Raw genomic sequence first — 20,594 nt, forward strand, 5'->3', positions numbered from 1 at the left:
AAATATCTGATAGAAATTGTAGGAATTGTACACATTTCTTTACAAACACTCCACATTTTAGGAGGTCAAAAGTAATTGGACAAATAAACCAAACCCAAACAAAATATTTTTATTTTCAATATTTTGTTGCGAATCCTTTGGAGGCAATCACTGCCTTAAGTCTGGAACCCATGGACATCACCAAACGCTGGGTTTCCTCCTTCTTAATGCTTTGTCAGGCCTTTACAGCCGCAGCCTTCAGGTCTTGCTTGTTTGTGGGTCTTTCCGTCTTAAGTCTGGATTTGAGCAAGTGAAATGCATGCTCAATTGGGTTAAGATCTGGTGATTGACTTGGCCATTGCAGAATGTTCCACTTTTTTGCACTCATGAACTCCTGGGTAGCTTTGGCTGTATGCTTGGGGTCATTGTCCATCTGTACTATGAAGCGCCGTCCGATCAACTTTGCGGCATTTGGCTGAATCTGGGCTGAAAGTATATCCCGGTACACTTCAGAATTCATCCGGCTACTCTTGTCTGCTGTTATGTCATCAATAAACACAAGTGACCCAGTGCCATTGAAAGCCATGCATGGCCATGCCATCACGTTGCCTCCACCATGTTTTACAGAGGATGTGGTGTGCCTTGGATCATGTGCCGTTCCCTTTCTTCTACAAACTTTTTTCTTCCCATCATTCTGGTACAGGTTGATCTTTGTCTCATCTGTCCATAGAATACTTTTCCAGAACTGAGCTGGCTTCATGAGGTGTTTTTCAGCAAATTTAACTCTAGCCTGTCTATTTTTGGAATTGATGAATGGTTTGCATCTAGATGTGAACCCTTTGTATTTTTTTTCATGGAGTCTTCTCTTTACTGTTGACTTAGAGACAGATACACTTACTTCACTGAGAGTGTTCTGGACTTCAGTTGATGTTGTGAACGGGTTCTTCTTCACCAAAGAAAGTATGCGGCGATCATCCTCCACTGTTGGCATCCGTGGACGCCCAGGCCTTTTTGAGTTCCCAAGCTCACCAGTCAATTCCTTTTTTCTCAGAATGTATCCGACTGTTGATTTTGCTACTCCAAGCATGTCTGCTATCTCTCTGATGGATTTTTTCTTGTTTTTCAGCCCCAGGATGTTCTGCTTCACCTCAATTGAGAGTTCCTTAGACCGCATGTTGTCTGGTCACAGCAACAGCTTCCAAATGCAAAACCACACACGTGTAATCAACCCCAGACCTTTTAACTACTTCATGGATTACAGGTTAACGAGGGAGACGCCTTCAGAGTTAATTGCAGCCCTTAGAGTCCCTTGTCCAATTACTTTTGGTCCCTTGAAAAAGAGGAGGCTATGCATTACAGAGCTATGATTCCTAAACCCTTTCTCCGATTTGGATGTGAAAACTCTCATATTGCAGCTGGGAGTGTGCACTTTCAGCCCATATTATATATATAATTGTATTTCTGAACATGTTTTGTAAACAGCAAAAATAACAAAACTTGTGTCACTGTCCAAATATTTCTGGACCTAACTGTATGATATTTATTCATGTGACGATTCATGGAAGAAGTTGTCAAACTGCTGAGGTTTTGACCTCTACTAAGAGAACCATGACAAGTTTTACAGATCACATAATTTGGGCGATCTTTTGCTATGTCAAAAAAGGACCAGGCTAGGCAAGGCTTAGAGGGCATGCGACCTGTTGATCCACCCCGACTAGTGCTCAGAGGCAGAGTGGTGGCTGAGGATGCAGTTGTAGACGTGCTACCAGTACTCCAACTCTGTCCAGGAAGGCGCAAGGTAACTTCGTCATCAGTTGCATCCTCCTCCACCACCTCTGTTGACCTCCTCGAGTGCCTGACTGTGGGTTGACAGTAGGTGGGATCTAGAACTTCATCATCAATTGTTGTGTTTGCACTCCCCTCCCCCTCAGACCGAGCCTCTTCTTGCCCTGACCGAATATTTAAGTTGTCATCCCAATCGGGTATCTGCGTCTCATCCTCATCAGTATGTTCCTCATTGTCTATAACCACAGGTGTTACAGTTTGTGACAAAGGGTCAACATTATGCTCTGAAACTTGGTCCTCACGGCCTGAATCAGAGTCACAAAGGTTCTGGGCATCACTGCAGACCATTTCCTGTTCTGTACTCACTGTAGCTTGGGAGCAGACCTCTGATTCCCAGGCTATACTGTGACTGAACAGCTCTGCAGACTCAGCCATCTCAGTTCCACCATACTGTGCAGGGCGGATGGAGACTTCAGAGCTGGGAGAATGCAAGTGTGATTGGCCTGACAACTCAGAGGACTGGTGTTTTTTGGATGCGGTACTTGAAGTGGCTGAGAGGGCACTTGTTGGACCACTTGAGATCCATTCAAGCATTTTCCTTTTTTGGCCATCATCTACCGTTGTTCCTGTTGTTCGTGTCCGTAAAAAAGGGAGCACATCGGATTGTCCATGGTAAGTAGTAGACATCTTACTTTTGCTGGTAGATGGTCTATCTTCAGCAGATGATAATGGAGCTTTGCCACCTTCCCCACGGACAAACCCTTTTTTTCCTTTTCCACCACGCCTCTTCCCCTTTCCACCAGCATCTGTCATTTTGCCACTCATGTTGATTGCGACAAGATTGTGCACTGAAAATGTGGTAGTAAAAATTGAGAGGTGGTGTAGATTGCAGCGGTGGTCTAGCTTTATTAACAGCAGAATAATAAAGAATAAATATCCCTGACAATGCAACTACGGCCCTTAAACTGGCAGCATAAATTGCTAGTATAATGGCTTAGTAACTATCAGTTTGAGTGTGCAATGCAGGCAGACGTGCTGCAAATATCTGTGCACTACTGGGACTATACAGAAGTCCAACAGCCACGTTTAGGATGACACTAAGTTCACTCAGTGTTTGCTAGTATAATGGCTTAGTAACTAGAAAACTATACCTCATAACCATCACTTATCACAATATAAGGCACAATTGCCCTCAATGGGGCAAAACATGTGCCTAGCACATACTCCTATACAATGTCAAAAAACAAAAGAAACATGGAGTAATAAATAGTGCAAAAATAGTAACAAATTTTATTCAGTTATATGAAAATAAGACACAAAAAAGAGGGGAAGGGAATGGCCATGTAAACACAATAAAATGGGGGGGTGGGAGTAGATGGTGACCCCAGGGGAAGAAGCAGCAGCATATATAGAAACAATCATAAGATGTCAGTTTATTAACCTGGCTGGCAGTTATTACAGACAAAACACCAACATGACAGCATGTAATAAATAAATAGTCATAAAGTGCTAAGTGCATAAGTGGATTCAGTGCAAAAGATAGCAGCATACAAAGATTATAAAGTGCCAAGTGCAAACATGAAATAGTAAAGCTGCTATAAGCACAATACATGTGTGGAATCCACTATATCACCTGCCATCAACATAGTGCAATGTATAACAATGTACAGAAGGCTGCTTGCAAAATGCTGGTTGCAAACAAGAAGCCAAGATCCCCAGGTAGGGAGACCCCCATAGAGGAAATCCCCCTATAACCTCCAACGTACGTTTCGCAGGATAGATATTACCACTGTGGGTACCGCTTCATCCCTTCATTCCCCCTGGGAATTTGCTCAGTTGGGGAACCACACGATTGACGTTTCTGGCTGGCTTCCGCCCGTCAACGAACCATTCATTGGGCACATGGCTTGGCTGATTGCCATAACACATCTGATAACTGACTACTGATCACTGACACCTGACCACTGACAATTGACCACTGACACCTGATCACCGACTTCTGACATTTTTTTTCCTATGATATATTACTACCTAAATATGAAATCCAATAAATAATGAACCTATAGCTTAATGGTAAGGCATCTGTGTCACACATAGTATTATCCTTTCAAATTATATAAAAAAAAATGCACCCATCCACTAAGGGGAGCAGAACCCGGAGCTCTGGCCTTTCCCACTGATCTCCTCCAGCCAAATGCAAATGAAGGGTGAGTCTGATCAGTGAGTGCTGATGTGTGAGAAAGTCACTTCTCAGGTCTCATGTCTTTTTTTAATTCACAAACCCCATGGAATCATAGCATTTTCAATATATTTTTGTAACATGGTGCGATCCCACCAAGTGCGCAAACGGGATACCATGAGGTTTTTCTAGTTGTGGCATACACTCTCTTAGTCCCAACTACTCTATCACCCGTGCTTTTATCAGTGGAAAAGATCACTGCAGCTTTACTAAAGCCCCCGTCACATTTAACGACTTACCAGCGATCCCGAAAACGATGTGACCTAAAAGGATCGCTGGTAAGTCGCTGGGAGGTCGCTGGTGAGATGTCACACAGGCAGATATTACCAACGACGCAGTAACAATCAGTGACCTGTGTAACGATCTCGGCGGGCGTTGGGACTGTGTTAGGAGGTTGTTGGTAGGCATCAAACACAGCAATGCGTCCTGCCCAGCAGGACATCGCCTTTGAAGAAAATGGTCCCAACCATTCATCAACGACTAGCGATCTCACAGCAGGAGCCTGATCGCTGGTAGGTGTCATGTTGTGTGTGACGGGGCCTTAAGTCTGTCAACATTATCAAGATAAAAAAATACCTGTGTCCTGAAAGGGAATAACCATTACACATGAATTAGTTTATTATTAAACTATTAGAATTAGCTTGTAGATTCACAATTCTGTAAATAAAACAAGGACTCGGGCCGAATTACTGCAGAAAAATCAATGTATAGTCCTTAATGCATAACAGTTTTTCGAGGAGCACAGAAAAAAAGAACACAGTTCAACAATTATATAGAAAAGAATTGTCAGCTCACCCAGCAATTATATCACCTGACCAGCATAACACTTGCTACAAGTTTTTTTCTTAAACCATTTGGAAAATCTGCCTTGTGTACTGTACCGGCACACTGGCTGCAGTGGTTCCATGTGCTCTTCGTGGGGCATAGGAACAGCACCAATACGTATAATGCGCTAATCTGAACGAGCCCTTGGGAATCTAATCATAGAGCCCATTGGGAGTATTGACACTCAGATTACTCTAAGCCCTGCACTATGACAATGACCCTAAACATACCTGTAAATCCACTAATCAATGGCTGGGGAAAGCTGAAATGAAAGACCTTTGCTAGACTAGGACAAAGCTTTATCCTAAATCCCATAAAGATGCATTGGCTCGATGTAAGATTTCCTGTGCATGATATCGATGGGAAAGAAGGAAACAAAATCCCCCATAGATCATCAGAGAGGACAAATGTGGACTTATTTATGCATATTTTAGACAACATCTTAAATTAGTATTTGGAAACCAACAGTAGAAAAAACATGAGCGACGTATAATAAAACATTTGCACATCTTCATGTTTTGGACTTGCTCCTAGCTTGGGCGGCTTACACACACTAATGCAGGATACGGAATATAATTAATTGCTAATTTCAGGTTTGTTGGGTTTTTTTGCTCAATTTCATCACTTGTTATACACCATGTGAATGAAGATAAAAACGGATACATACATAGTTACATACATGATTATTTTATCCTTATGTCCACAATTATTGTCCCCAAAAGGATCCATGTCACAGATGACACCAGGTAAATGAAATTTAGGTTCTCTGCAGCTTCATTGTATGCAATAAAAAAGCTTAATGTCTACAAATAACATTATTGACTTATAAAATAGATGAAATTAAAGCAAAAATATTTTTGTAAAACATTTTTTCCATATTAAACATCAAAACAGCTTTCCCTGTGTGTGACTTCTCTGATGAGTATGAAGTTTGTCTTTGCTAATAAAGCATTTTCCACATTTGGAGCATGAATACGGCTTCTCTACGGTGTAACTTCTTGGATGTTTTACCTGAAATGATTTGTTTAAAGAAACATCTTCCATACTCTGATCGTGAACTTTCCTATGTCTGAGAAGACTTGATTCATATATAAAACATATCCCACATTCACTACATGTAAATGGCTTCTCTCCAGTGTGATCTCTTTGATGATCACTTAGCAGGGCTTCAGTATTAAACCGTTTCCCACATTCAAAACATGAATATGTCTTTTCTTCTGTGTGCATTTTCACATGAGAAAGAAGATTTGCTTTACTCGAAAAACATTTTCCACATTCGGAACATGAATACGGTTTCTCTCCTGTGTGAATTCTATGATGTGCAATGAGATATGATTTTAACATAAAACATTTCCCACAATCTGAACATGAATACGGCCTCTCCCCTGTGTGCATTTTCACATGAGAGAGAAGATTTGCTTTATTCAAAAAACATTTTCCACATTCGGAACATGAGTATGTATTTCCTATGTGAATTTTCTCATGCACAGTCAGACTTGATTTATGTTTAAAAACTTTATGACATTTTGAACATGAATATGGTTTCTCTCCTGTGTGAATTCTCTGATGTGCAATGAGATGTGATTTTAACATAAAACATGTCCCACATTCTGAACATGAATACGTCTTTTCTTCTGTATGCATTTTCACATGAGAAAGAAGATTTGCTTTATTCAAAAAACATTTTCCACATTCGGAACATGAGTATGTATTTCCTTTGTGAATTCTCTCATGCACAGTCAGATTTGATTTATGTTTAAAAACTTTATGACATTTTGAACATGAAAACGGCTTCTCTCCTATGTGAATTCTCTGATGTGCAATGAGATGTGATTTTAACATAAAACATTTCCCACATTCTGAACAAGAATATGGCCTCTCCTCTGTGTGCATTTTCACATGAGAAAGAAGATTTGTTTTATTAAAAAAATATTTTCCACAATCGGAACATGAGTATGTATTTCCTGTATGAATTCTCTCATGCACAGTCAGACTTGATTTATGTTTAAAAACTTTATGACATTTTGAACATGAATACGGCTTCTCTCCTGTGTGACTTCTCTCATGTGTAACAAGGTTTGTCTTTTCTTTAAACTGTCTCCCACATTCTGAACAAGAATACGGCTTCTCTGCTGTATGAATTCGCTCATGTCGCACAAGACGATATTTTACAGAAAAACATTTCCCACATTCTGAACATGAGTACGGCTTCTCTCCTGTGTGAATTCTCTTATGTGTAACAAGATGAGATTTAATAATAAAACGTTTCCCACATTCTGAACATGAATACGGCTTCTCTCCAGTGTGAATTCTCTTATGTGTAACAAGACGAGATTTTATAATAAAACATTTCCCACATTCTGAACATGAATATGGCTTCTCTGGTGTGTGACGTCTTTTATGCTGAATAAGATTTGATTTTTCTTTAAAACATTTCCCACATTCTGAACATGAATATGGCTTTTCTACTGTGTGGACGTTCTCATGTTTAAGAAGGCTTGATTTATCTGTAAAACTTTTCTGACATACTGAACATGAATACAACTTCTCTCTTATGTGAATTCTCTGATGTCTAACAAGACGTGATTTTATAATAAAACATTTCCCACATTCTGAACATGAATACGGCTTTTTTTCTGTATGAATTTGCTCATGTCTAACAAGATCTAATTTATTTAGAAAACATTTCCCACATTTTGAACATGAATATGGCTTCACTTTGTGAATTTTCTCATGTTTAGAAAGATCTGATTTATCTATAAAACCTTTTCCACATTCTGAACATGAAAACGGCCTTTCTCCTGTATGAATTCTCTGATGTCTAATAAGAAGAACTTTGAGTGAAAAACATTTCTCACATTCTGAACATGAATACGGCTTCTCTCCTGTATGAATTCTCACATGTCTAACAAGATCTGATTTATTTAGAAAACATTTCTCACATTCTGAACATGGAAACAGCTTCTTTCCTGTGTGAAATCTCTGATGTTTAACAAGGTTAGATTTTTTTGAAAAACATTTCTCACATTCTGAACATGAAAATGGCCTCTCTCCTGTGTGAATTCTTTGATGTCTAATAAGATGATGTTTGTTTGAAAAAGGTTTTGCACATTCTGAACAAGAAAACGGCTTCTCTCCTGTGTGAATTCTTTGATGTCTAATTAGATGATGTTTGATTGAAAAATATTTCTTACATTCTGAACATGAATACGGCTTCTCCCCTGTGTGAATTCTTAGATGTGTAATAAGATTTGATTTTACTTTAAAACATTTCCCGCATTCTGTACATGAGTATGGCTCCTCTCTTGTGTGATTTCTATTGCATTTAACAGGATCTTCTCCATGTACATTAATGGTAATGAGGTTTTCTCCTGAGGACTGACACAGGTTATCTTTGACATTACATTCTGGTGATAACATCACATTTCCTCCAGAATGATCACTTGCATTTTCTGTTGGAGTTAAAAATAGATTTCATTATTTCTTTTAAATCACAGCTTAGACAAATTTACAAACATTTCTATCAATTCATCAAGATACCCACAGTATGACAGAGTAATAGTATTTAAACTGAAAAGTGAATGTCACATAGAGAAGGATACGAGTAAATTATATCATAACTTTTTTTTATTTTAAAACCATTTAAAATCTCATGGTTGATTTAATAGAACATCACTACATATATAAAAAATATAGTAAATAAATTAATCATACAAAAATTTCAAAAAATGAACAACAAAACAGAATAAAAAAACTTGCTGACAAAAAGCAGAGAAAATACACCATATATTACTGCACTTGATCAGCAAGCACTAGCCAGGCCTGCAAAAAATGTCAGTATATCTGAGCAAGTGCTTTAGATTCCTCTGTAATCACTAGAATCCAAATTACCTGTAGGGAAAATTTAATCCTATGCACCAACAATATCAGGCCATTATATATATATATATATATATATATATATATATATATATATATATATATATACAGTTAGGTCCAGAAATATTTGGCCAGTGACACAATTTTGGTGAGTTGGGCTCTGCATGCCACCACATTGGATTTGAAATTAAATCTCTACAACAGAATTCAAGTGCAGATTGTAACATTTAATTTGAAGGTTTGAACAAAAATATCTGATAGAAATTGTAGGAATTGTACACATTTCTTTACAAACACTCCACATTTTAGGAGGTCAAAAGTAATTGGACAAATAAACCAAACCCAAACAAAATATTTTTATTTTCAATATTTTGTTGCAAATCCTTTGGAGGCAATCACTGCCTTAAGTCTGGAACCCATGAACATCACCAAACGCTGGGTTTCCTCCTTCTTAATGCTTGCCAGGCCTTTACAGCCGCAGCCTTCAGGTCTTGCTTGTTTGTGGGTCTTTCCGTCTTAAGTCTGGATTTGAGCAAGTGAAATGCATGCTCAATTGGGTTAAGATCTGGTGATTGACTTGGCCATTGCAGAATGTTCCACTTTTTTGCACTCATGAACTCCTGGGTAGCTTTGGCTGTATGCTTGGGGTCATTGTCCATCTGTACTATGAAGCGCCGTCCAATCAACTTTGCGGCATTTGGCTGAATCTGGGCTGAAAGTATATCCCGGTACACTTCAGAATTCATCCGGCTACTCTTGTCTGCTGTTATGTCATCAATAAACACAAGTGACCCAGTGCCATTGAAAGCCATGCATGCCCATGCCATCACGTTGCCTCCACCATGTTTTACAGAGGATGTGGTGTGCCTTGGATCATGTGCCGTTCCCTTTCTTCTCCAAACTTTTTTCTTCCCATCATTCTGGTACAGGTTGATCTTTGTCTCATCTGTCCATAGAATACTTTTCCAGAACTGAGCTGGCTTCATGAGGTGTTTTTCAGCAAATGTAACTCTGGCCTGTCTATTTTTGGAATTGATGAATGGTTTGCATCTAGATGTGAACCCTTTGTATTTACTTTCATGGAGTCTTCTCTTTACTGTTGACTTAGAGACAGATACACCTACTTCACTGAGAGTGTTCTGGACTTCAGTTGATGTTGTGAACGGGTTCTTCTTCACCAAAGAAAGTATGCGGCGATCATCCACCACTGTTGTCATCCGTGGACGCCCAGGCCTTTTTGAGTTCCCAAGCTCACCAGTCAATTCCTTTTTTCTCAGAATGTACCCGACTGTTGATTTTGCTACTCCAAGCATGTCTGCTATCTTTCTGATGGATTTTTTCTTATTTTTCAGCCTCAGGATGTTCTGCTTCACCTCAATTGAGAGTTCCTTAGACCGCATGTTATCTGGTCACAGCAACAGCTTCCAAATGCAAAACCACACACCTGTAATCAACCCCAGACCTTTTAACTACTTCATTGATTACAGGTTAACGAGGGAGACGCCTTCAGAGTTAATTGCAGCCCTTAGAGTCCCTTGTCCAATTACTTTTGGTCCCTTGAAAAAGAGGAGGCTATGCATTACAGAGCTATGATTCCTAAACCCTTTCTCCGATTTGGATGTGAAAACTCTCATATTGCAGCTGGGAGTGTGCACTTTCAGCCCATATTATATATATAATTGTATTTCTGAACATGTTTTTGTAAACAGCTAAAATAACAAAACTTGTGTCACTGTCCAAATATTTCTGGACCTAACTGTATATATATATATATACGGACTACATCTAAGGGATTCCCTTACAAACACATTTAAACGTGTACTTACTGGCGCCTCCTGATGCAGATGAAACATGGAACCGTGCGTAGAGGCTGTAGAGACGTCACCTCACATTACATTGTATGGTTAATTTACTATATATTTTTATATATGTAGTGATGTTCTATTGCATCAACCATGAGATTTTAAATGATATTAGAATACATTTTTTAATGGTATAACGTCCTCGTCTGCTTCTCTGTGAAACATTTCTGTTAGACTGGAATAACACACATCATTTTTTATGCAGGTTTTTGAGCCAAAGCTCCAGAGCTCATTTGATATATTGCATCTGCCGATGACCAGAAAATTCCCGAAGGAAAATTGCCCACACAGAAAATTGCCAATTGCAGCATCACAAAGTTTCAGATCTATATTTGCGGTGCAAGGTGAGGATGTTCACGTGATATGAGAAAAATGCCCACAGATATGAATGCCCACATCTGAATGCCCACAGGAATACAGTATAGCGTTATAGATGAGTTGCTCTGCAGGATGGAGAATAGTATAGAATTATACATTAAATGCTCTGCAGGACAGGGGGATAGTATGCACGTATATGTGAGATGCTCTGCAGGGCAGTACAATAATATAGAATTATAGGTGAGATGCGCTGCAGTACAGAAGAATGTTGCCGAAAATTACCCACACAGAAAATTGCCCACAAGTTTATAAGACCAGTTTATTAAAGAGGTCTAATAACAATAACTTCAGTTTATTAAACAGTCATTGCACACCTGCAAATAATTAGCCACCTGGTGATAGTCCTGAACAGGAACGGTTTATTAATGAGGACTAATAACAATCATTGCATACTGCAAATTAGCCATTGTACAGCTATTCTCCTTAAGTACTTTAGTTTATCTTCCACCTGGTGATAGTCCTGTACACAAGTTGCAATCGTGTTATACAGCGCCTCATACTTTCTTTTTTATCTGAAGGCGACCTACCTGTGCACTAGCCAGTGTTAATTTGTGGTAAGCCAGGTCCTTGAGCAATGCATAAAGGAGAAACCACAAGCTGGGGTGACTGCAGTGGAACATGGAATTAAGTGCATTGTGAAATCCCTCACAACAGTTTGTGGATTTTGGTGACTGCTCTAGGGCTGCATTATGATGATTCCATATTCTTATAGGAAATGGAGGATCTCTACCAGCTGCACCCTTAATATATGTATAAACAAAAAAGTATGTGAGCCCCTCATTCTAGCATTCTTCATGTGGGAATGTGGCGCAAGCTTGTCAAAAACTCATCTCACATCTTCAAGTGGCGCAAAGGCTGATGCAGCAAGAGACTTCAGGGTCATTTATATGTTGATATTAGATTCATATTCTGTTTCCAAACCAACATTTTTTTATTTTTCTAATGAGACTCTGACAAAAATGAAATTAACACCCTTTAACATCAGCATGTGGAAAGGCAACCCTTACTGCAGTCATACAAGCCTTCACAAAATCCACTAAAAGCTTCTGAGGTGCCAGATTTGGAATCGATAGCTTCATTATTTCAGACATTCTCTTATACGTGTTCATGTCCTTTCCTTGTAGTAAAATGTACAAACATGGCGGATATGAGTTACCCACTTTGGCATGCCAAGTGTACAGTTGGTAAAACACATTGGGCACTTTATCAAAGGCGCCATCTCTATAGATTGTATCTGTTCAGTTCAAGCATAAGATAGAGATCTCCTAAAATCAGAATTCTGTTTCGATCAGCCTTTCCTGAATCATGAAGTATCAGTTGACTAAACTTTTCCAGAATGCAAAAATGTATAGTTTTTGGGTTAGGCAAATTACCATCTGTTCTATGATATGCCAGGCTTCTGATGATTGTGTTGGCATATAGGCCAAAATATCATTACTCAACACAGACAACACCTTTCCCATCACGTTGCGAGGAGTAGCACTTATTGCCCTCATGTCTTCTCTCATTTTGCTTCTGGCAACGTTTGCTTCGGATTTTTGAGGGCAGGAGTCACAACAACGTTCTGTTGGTTCTTGCACTACGTTGTCATCTTTTGTTTTGAGAATTGAATGACACTTTGAAGAGCGATGCGATCGGCATCTCTGAGTCAACACTGCGTTGATATGACATGCAAGATATTCAAATCCCAAGTAAATCAGAACTTTGTTGTTCTTCTGGCTTCTTGAAAACTCCATTGTTTGCACTACAAGAAGGAATAGAATACTTTAGATAAACTCAAAATACACTTTTAGGGGAGGGGAGCAGGTCCAAATTTCACACTGGGGCCCCTTGGACTATAGTTACACCACTGCATAAAACATATCATACATTTCCAACAAGAACACCAGGTGCTACAAGCGACAGTCTCACCTTTCTGCTGTGCCTTCTGGGCTTCCAGGACCAACTATCTCTGCCAGCAGCACCCTGCTTTTGGTGGGCTTGCACTGAGATGATAATGTATTAGCTGTGAGCTGCAGTCCCATGTAGCTCAACAGGTAATACAGTGATACTTTTGTGAGTACAGATAGTAGTGATTGCTCCTCTGGATCACACTGCTGCTGGTTCTGCATGTGCTGCTGTTTTGGGCTGGAGGGAGGAGTAAGGCAGAATCAGTGAGATGAGAGCAGACTGGATCTATCTATCATCATTTTTTCAGTTTTGCACTAGGTCAACTGTAAGTCACAAGTTGATCACCTATCATGTGAACATCTTCACCCACACCTCAAATATCATAGATGTGAAACTTTATGATGCTGCAACTGGCAATTTTCTGTGTGGGCAATTTTCCATGTGGGCAATTTTCCTGTGGGCATTTTTCCTGTGGGCATTTTTCAGGTAACCAAAGCACATTACGGATTGTTACATGTGTACAATATCTCAGCACATAAATGCAGCACCAGTACCACCGTCAGTACATGAAAGCAGCGCCAAAACCACCGACAGTACATATATATCTCCTCTGCTGCACCTCACTTTGCTTCCTGCACAAAAGATCACCCCCACACCGCCCCTTTCCACAATGTATGATGTGCAGGCCTGTCACTGTAAGAATCGGTGGGGACACAGTATACAGGGGACATCATACTGTGTATGGGTAGTTAAACGTTCATCACACAGTATAATACTGCCTTCCCTTACACTAAGCGCCAGGAGATGGAAGCTGAAAAGTGTAAGCAATCACTTCTCTACTCCAGGCACTTATAGTCTCTGCAGTGAGAGAAATGAGCAGAGCAGACAGTCAGTCAGTACATGTCTGACACTGAGAAATCTGCTCTGGGCTATTTTTAGGGTGTTTTCTTTTCTCCTGTGTGATGCTGCCTGATTATGATTGGTCAATTTCATACAAGTGAAGAAGTACATGTCCCCAGAGAAAGATCTCTAGTAATGCCCCATTGGCTTAACATAAATTAGAAATGTCATGAAACCGCACTCCACTGCCTCCAATTGTCAGGGAGATTGGGAAGGGAGATTGACTGAAGATTGATGGACGAGGCGGCTTTCGCTTCTAGGCTGGTGATTGGATGCTTTCTGAGTTAATGTATAGTTAATGTATAGTATATACACACCTGATTCCAACATCTGGGTAGATATATATATTTCGGTCACTGCCAAGCTCTGCAATAACCCAAGAAAAACTAGCTGCCACTACCAATCGTTAATACAGGCCGATTGGACGCCCATTACTGGTAACGTTTGGCCTCACAAGGCTTCAAGTATACATTTTATAGAGCAAGAGGATGAAGCTATTACATGATATATATTTAAGCAAATAATTAGGCAGTGCTTCTAAAAATATAGAAGAAAAGTTACAAAGGAGACAAGGCACATCAAAATAAAAAGGAAAAACTAAAGAAAGTTACTAGACGTGTGGTCATAGGAATGGCAGAGCTCTTGCGAGGAGGAGAACTCCGTTTGGAACATGGTACAGTACTTACAGCACGCTGAATCTCCCAGAACTGAACCCTGGCTCTGGGCCATGATCCCCTTTTTACCAGGTACCAGTTGCTCCCACCTAGCTCGCCAGAGGAGTTCAGCTGGTGGCGGCTCAGGTACCAAAATTGATGACGTTGCTGATTTTAAGGATATCTTCACCCCTGGAGGTCCCAGGCGGAAGACATTAACACCATATTTCCAAACAAGAAAACAGGTGATTGTAGACATGTGTGTGACCTGTAGTGGTACGGCTCGATGACATCTGCTAATGCCGACCACAAAAAACAATAGCCAAGAAGAAAGAACGGCGGTTTCTACTAACCTGGCGATACAGACAGACGGTGCTCCTCCACCACAACGTCCGAGTACAGATCCCAGTGTCCTTCTACATAATCCCACTGCTCCATGGAGAAATACACAGCGACGTCCTGACACCGGAGAGGAACCTGACAACCAACGAGACCAACATCACCCAGAATCCTCCAGTGTACACTGTATAATCTCCCAGCAGTCTCCTCTCATCACCCAGAATCCTCCAGTGTACACTGTATAATCTCCCAGCAGTCTTCTCTCATCCCCCAGAATCCTCCGGTGTACACTGTATAATCTCCCAGCAGTCTCCTCTCATCCCCCAGAATCCTCCAGTGTACACTGTATAATCTCCCAGCAGTCTTCTCTCATCCCCCAGAATCCTCCAGTGTACACTGTATAATCTCCCAGCAGTCTCCTCTCATCCCCCAGAATCCTCCAGTGTACACTGTATACTCTCCCAGCAGACTCCTCTCATCACCCAGAATCCTCCACTGTACACTGTATAATCTCCCAGCAGTCACCTCTCATCACCCAGAATCCTCTGGTGTACACTGTATAATCTCCCAGCAGTCTCCTCTCATCTCCCAGAATCCTCCAGTGTACACTGTATAATCTCCCAGCAGTCTCCTCTCATCCCCCAGAATCCTCCAGTGTACACTGTATAATCTCCCAGCAGTCTCCTCTCATCCCTCAGAATCCTCTGGTGTACACTGTATAATCTCCCAGCAGTCTCCTCTCATCCCCCAGAATCCTCCAGTGTACACTGTATAATCTCCCAGCAGTCTCCTCTCATCCCCCAGAATCCTCCGGTGTACACTGTATAATCTCCCAGCAGTCACCTCTCATCCCCCAGAATCCTCCAGTGTACACTGTATAATCTCCCAGCAGTCTCCTCTCATCTCCCAGAATCTTCCAGTGTACACTGTATAATCTCCCAGCAGTCTCCTCTCATCCCCCAGAATCCTCCAGTGTACACTGTATAATCTCCCAGCAGTCTCCTCATCCCCCAGAATCCTCCAGTGTACACTGTATAATCCCCCAGCAGTCTCCTCTCATCCCCCAGAATCCTCTGGTGTACACTGTATAATCTCCCAGCAGTCTCCTCTCATCTCCCAGAATCTTCCAGTGTACACTGTATAATCTCCCAGCAGTCTCCTCTCATCCCCCAGAATCCTCCAGTGTACACTGTATAATCTCCCAGCAGTCTCCTCATCCCCCAGAATCCTCCAGTGTACACTGTATAATCCCCCAGCAGTCTCCTCTCATCCCCCAGAATCCTCTGGTGTACACTGTAAAATCTCCCAGCAGTCACCTCTCATCCCCCAGAATCCTCCAGTGTACACTGTATAATCTCCCAGCAGTCTCCTCTCATCATCCAGAATCCTCCAGTGTACACTGTATAATCTCCCAGCAGTCTCCTCATCCCCCAGAATCCTCCAGTGTACACTGTATAATCTCCCAGCAGTCACCTCTCATCCCCCAGAATCCTCCAGTGTACACTGTATAATCTCCCAGCAGTCTCCTCTCATCCCCCAGAATCCTCCAGTGTACACTGTATAATCTCCCAGCAGTCTCCTCTCATCCCCCAGAATCCTCCAGTGTACACTGTATAATCTCCCAGCAGTCTCCTCTCATCCCCCAGAATCCTCCGGTGTACACTGTATAATCTCCCAGCAGTCACCTCTCCTCCCCCAGAATCCTCTGGTGTACACTGTATAATCTCCCAGCAGTCTCCTCATCACCCAGAATCCTCCAGTGTACACTGTATAATCTCCCAGCAGTCTCCTCTCATCCCCCAGAATCCTCCAGTGTACACTGTATAATCTCCCAGCAGTCACCTCTCCGGTCAGCAGCTCGGTGATCTTGTTGGTGAGGTGGAGGATCTTCTCAGGTGTCGGGGAGTGCGGGGCTCCTGTGTTGCGGCTCTGGATCTCGCTCCGTCCTCCACACAGATGGGGGGTCACACACTCCCCAGACGTCGTCTTCACCACCATTTGCTCCTGTATACAGTGAGAGACGGTGATCACCACATAGATTCTAATAATCCGCCATCTTTCAGTCATTCCTGTTATAGTAATAGAGATAAGTGTGATCTCTCGGGAGATTCTCACCTTTCCCTTTAACAAGTCGATCATCTCTAGGGTGAGGAGCCATATCCGTGCAGCCATGTTGCTTTTGTCCTCGTCTACCCTTGTGGGGTCATTTTTCCTCCTGACGTCCTGGTCCTGATCCTTCTGCCCCTCCATGTATGCCCACTCTTCCATGGAGAAATAGACAGCGACATCCTGACACCTGATAGGAACCTGACAGACATATACCGACATTACCCAGAATCCTCCAGTGTATACTGTAGAATTTCCCAGCATTCCCTGCACTCACCTCTCCGGTCAGCAGCTCCGTCATCTCTCTGGTGAGGTCTAGGATCTTCTTCTCAGGCATCGGGGGGTGCGGGGCGTCTGTGATGGGGCGCTCATTACTGCTCCGTCCTCCGGATACGTGGAAATGAATGATGGGGGCCGCACAGTCATCTGTTGTCTTCTCCACTATTGTGTAATCCTGTGTAAGGAGAGGTGCTGGTGAGTATTAGGCCTCCTTCACACCTGCCTGTCTCCAGTGTGTGGAGGCCATTGTCACACCTACCAGTGACACGGTCACATGTATACTAAGTGAAGTCAATAGAGATCTTCACACCTCCATGTTTACACAATATCACGTATAGGGAGAGAGGCCATACCAGCCCTATAGGACAACACACAGGAAGGAATGCATTATTACTAGGGAAAGGGGGAAGTGATGACCTCTGACAATAATCTGCAGCTCACCCTCAATGCCCTCACCGACCCTATACAGGTTCCGCACCTGTTGCTGAGCTGGATACCTGGGGCCCTGTTTTATCTAGGCAAAAGGGCCCTAAGTAAGGATGGCGGGTATGAGCACTAGTCAACATCACTAACATTAAAGGAAGACACAAGGAAACAATACAGGGGAAACACAAATGCTATCACCTGAGCCCAGGTAGATAGCAAAATGCAATACTTATCTGACCAGCAACAACTACAGAAGTCTCTGGAGAAACAGGAGACAACTACTATAGACCACAACAAGGAGCAAACTATAAGCTGCACCCAAACCAACCCAAGGTGAGGATAATAAAGGAAGTCAGAGGATAGCAACTGAGAGGCAAGAAGAAAGTTCTCCAGGGTCCTAGAGTAAACTGGCTGCAGAAACAGAGAACTGTCAGATAACACCACGTGTTGCCAATCTCTGGGATTTTCTAATACTCGCTGCCACTGGACGGTCAGCCGGCTGTGATACCTCCGTAACACAAATGGACCATGTGAAATGTGAAATACCTGCGTGTCTGGGTAATTTTCACTGAGATAAGATAATTTTTTTTTCCACTGTAACTAGAGTTTCTCCAAGTCTCTCTGGGGTGCATCAGTGTCCCATAGAGGATGAATCTTACTGCCTCCTTGTCCTGCTCAGGCCCAATTCCCATATCCAGGGGTAGGCGGGAAAGGTAGGATGGTTTTCAGCCCCCCCCTCTTCGACTAGGGAAAGAGGCACTAAAGGGGGTGATTGTCATTATTTCGAGAGCACAGGATTCATGAATGGACTCAGGAAATGTCAGCAAAGATCATCAAGAGGCAGAGACACATCCAGACACATCCAGACTGCAGATGGCAACTGAGCTAATGTAATTAATGCTCTACACAGAATAATACAGAGGAACAATCATGAATAATCAATGGTACATAGGCATTAGAACTACTTTATAGTCATAGAATCTTATACAATAACAGAAATATGCATCAGCATTACCGTTTGTTGTAGCATTCCTTTTCTCATCGGAGGGACTCGATTAGTGAGAAGGAAAAACAATCCGGCCTCTACATCACAGGAGCGGTGCATCCACTTTAGCGTCCTGGAATTGTCCCCATCTCATTAAGCGAGTCCGGTCTTTTTATAGGAAAGTTTGCACGTTGTGTGCAGAGTGGTGAATTGGTGACCAGCATGTGACAGCTGAGTCATGTTCATGTAACTTGACCACAAGCTGCTGTGGGCACCAGTAGCTTCCTGCACATTTTGCCAGTTGACCACTGGCCGACTACAGTTTCCTGGAGATATTGCAAGGAGCCGTGAATTTTACATGCCAGTTTCCTTACACCTGTTGTCAACTAACCACGAGTTTCCTGACTGTTGAACTGTAAACGTTACTTCCTCATAATCGTGGTTTGTTCAAGATCTGCTAACATGTAGGCTTTGGTCATGGTGAAAATGGGTCAGCCAGAGGACATCTCTCTCTGATACTGAATTATGGATGGATCAAATAATATCTGGGATCACTATATCGTTTGATTATGATCCCTATCTAATCACACTCATTCTTTCAGTCATATCACATTGGTATCACAATCGGTCCTTGATCCGAGGGATTATTTTCCATCATCAGTATTCCACTAGAGGAAGATCACTCGGAAAACACCATACCATGACCAAGAAGTATCGCTTTTAATAGGACACCATCATTGACTTTGCCACAAATTTTGATTTTTTTGGTGTATTTGGATAAACAATGAATCACAAATATAATCACTTTCACTACTATGTATATTAAAACTAAAAGCAATATTATCTGAAAAGCTCCCTTGAATGTCATGTGTTTTGGCATTTGCTCGATATTCAGAGGAATCATTACACATTAAATTTCCCGACATGTTACTACAAGTTTCACTATTCCCATTTATGAACATATTGGCATAAGGCCATGACATATCATGAATTGTCCTTTCCACTAAGCTGGGTTTAAAAGCATCTACAGTATTTATAGCTGTCCCAAAACTTATTTTTATATTCCCCATAGGGAGGAATCCCAGGTTAGTCAGTCCAGTCTTATTTCTTGGTACCCAAATTCCTCCCTTAAAAGCCAGATAAGGGATACTGGTGGCTGTAACCGGAGAATGTGTACAGATCCAGCAATCTGTCTGTTGGCTACTGTTCAGCGCATCAGTTAAAATGTGATGGTGCATCAGAAATGTATTCGCCATAGGTTCCTCCTGATGTAGACTTGTCCATCCAACGACCAAAGAGGCGAACATCAAACACAGGAATTTCTCCATCTCATCACTATCGAGCTCTTCCCAGTAACCAATACCATGGATTCCGCTTATTTACAACACCATCTGCAAATAAAGATACACTATTATTCTCGTAAAAGGACATTTTTGTGTACTCACCGTAAAATGTCTTTCTTGGAGCCTTTCATTGGGGGACACAGACATTGGGTTATATGGTGTCTCCAGGGGAGGCTTGACACTAAATTTAAAAAAGAGTTAGCTCCTCCTCCCACAGCATATAACCCCGGCTAGGCGGGAACTAGCTCAGTTTGGTGTAAAAGCAGTAGGAAAAGGATAACCAAAACCACAAGGGTGGGAGCTGTGTCCCCCAATGAAAGGCTCCAAGAAAGACATTTTACGGTGAGTACACAAAAATGTCCTTTCCTTTCTCGCCTTTTCATTGGGGGACACAGACCAAAGCAGTCCCTGGGTGGGAACTGAACTATTAACAGTGTATAACATCAGACTAAGAGCTGACTAACAACTGCAACTGCAGTGAACTCATATGAAAACACTGTCAGAACCGAGCAGTGGCCACTTATAAATGGGCCACTGCCCCCTGAAGGACTTGTCTTCCAAGAGCAGCATCCGCAGAGGCATGCGTATGCACTCTGTAGAATTTTGTGAACGTGTGCACACTGGACCAGGTAGCGGCCTTGCAAATTTGGGCCGCCGAGGCCTGATGGCGGATAGCCCATGAGGCACCCACTGCTCGTGTAGAGTGGGCCCGCACAGATTGAGGGG

General features: G+C 42.0%; 1 protein-coding gene across 1 annotated transcript in view; it reads right to left on the bottom strand.

The window, feature by feature from the left end:
- Positions 1 to 3,094: 3,094 nt before the first annotated feature.
- Positions 3,095 to 20,594, bottom strand: part of LOC142286281 (uncharacterized) — a 95,358-nt gene continuing 77,858 nt past the window's right edge. The window contains exons 3-7 of the mRNA XM_075333340.1: positions 17,113 to 17,289; positions 16,845 to 17,036; positions 16,572 to 16,733; positions 14,744 to 14,867; positions 3,095 to 8,280 (exon numbers count right to left, since the gene is read on the bottom strand). Coding sequence (XP_075189455.1) covers positions 5,714 to 8,280; positions 14,744 to 14,867; positions 16,572 to 16,733; positions 16,845 to 17,036; positions 17,113 to 17,289 — 3,222 coding nt within the window. The 3' untranslated portion in view covers positions 3,095 to 5,713. The remainder of the gene's footprint in view (positions 8,281 to 14,743; positions 14,868 to 16,571; positions 16,734 to 16,844; positions 17,037 to 17,112; positions 17,290 to 20,594) is intronic.

The sequence above is a fragment of the Anomaloglossus baeobatrachus genome, unplaced genomic scaffold, assembly GCF_048569485.1.
Source record: "Anomaloglossus baeobatrachus isolate aAnoBae1 unplaced genomic scaffold, aAnoBae1.hap1 Scaffold_65, whole genome shotgun sequence".
Lineage (NCBI taxonomy): Eukaryota > Metazoa > Chordata > Amphibia > Anura > Aromobatidae > Anomaloglossus > Anomaloglossus baeobatrachus.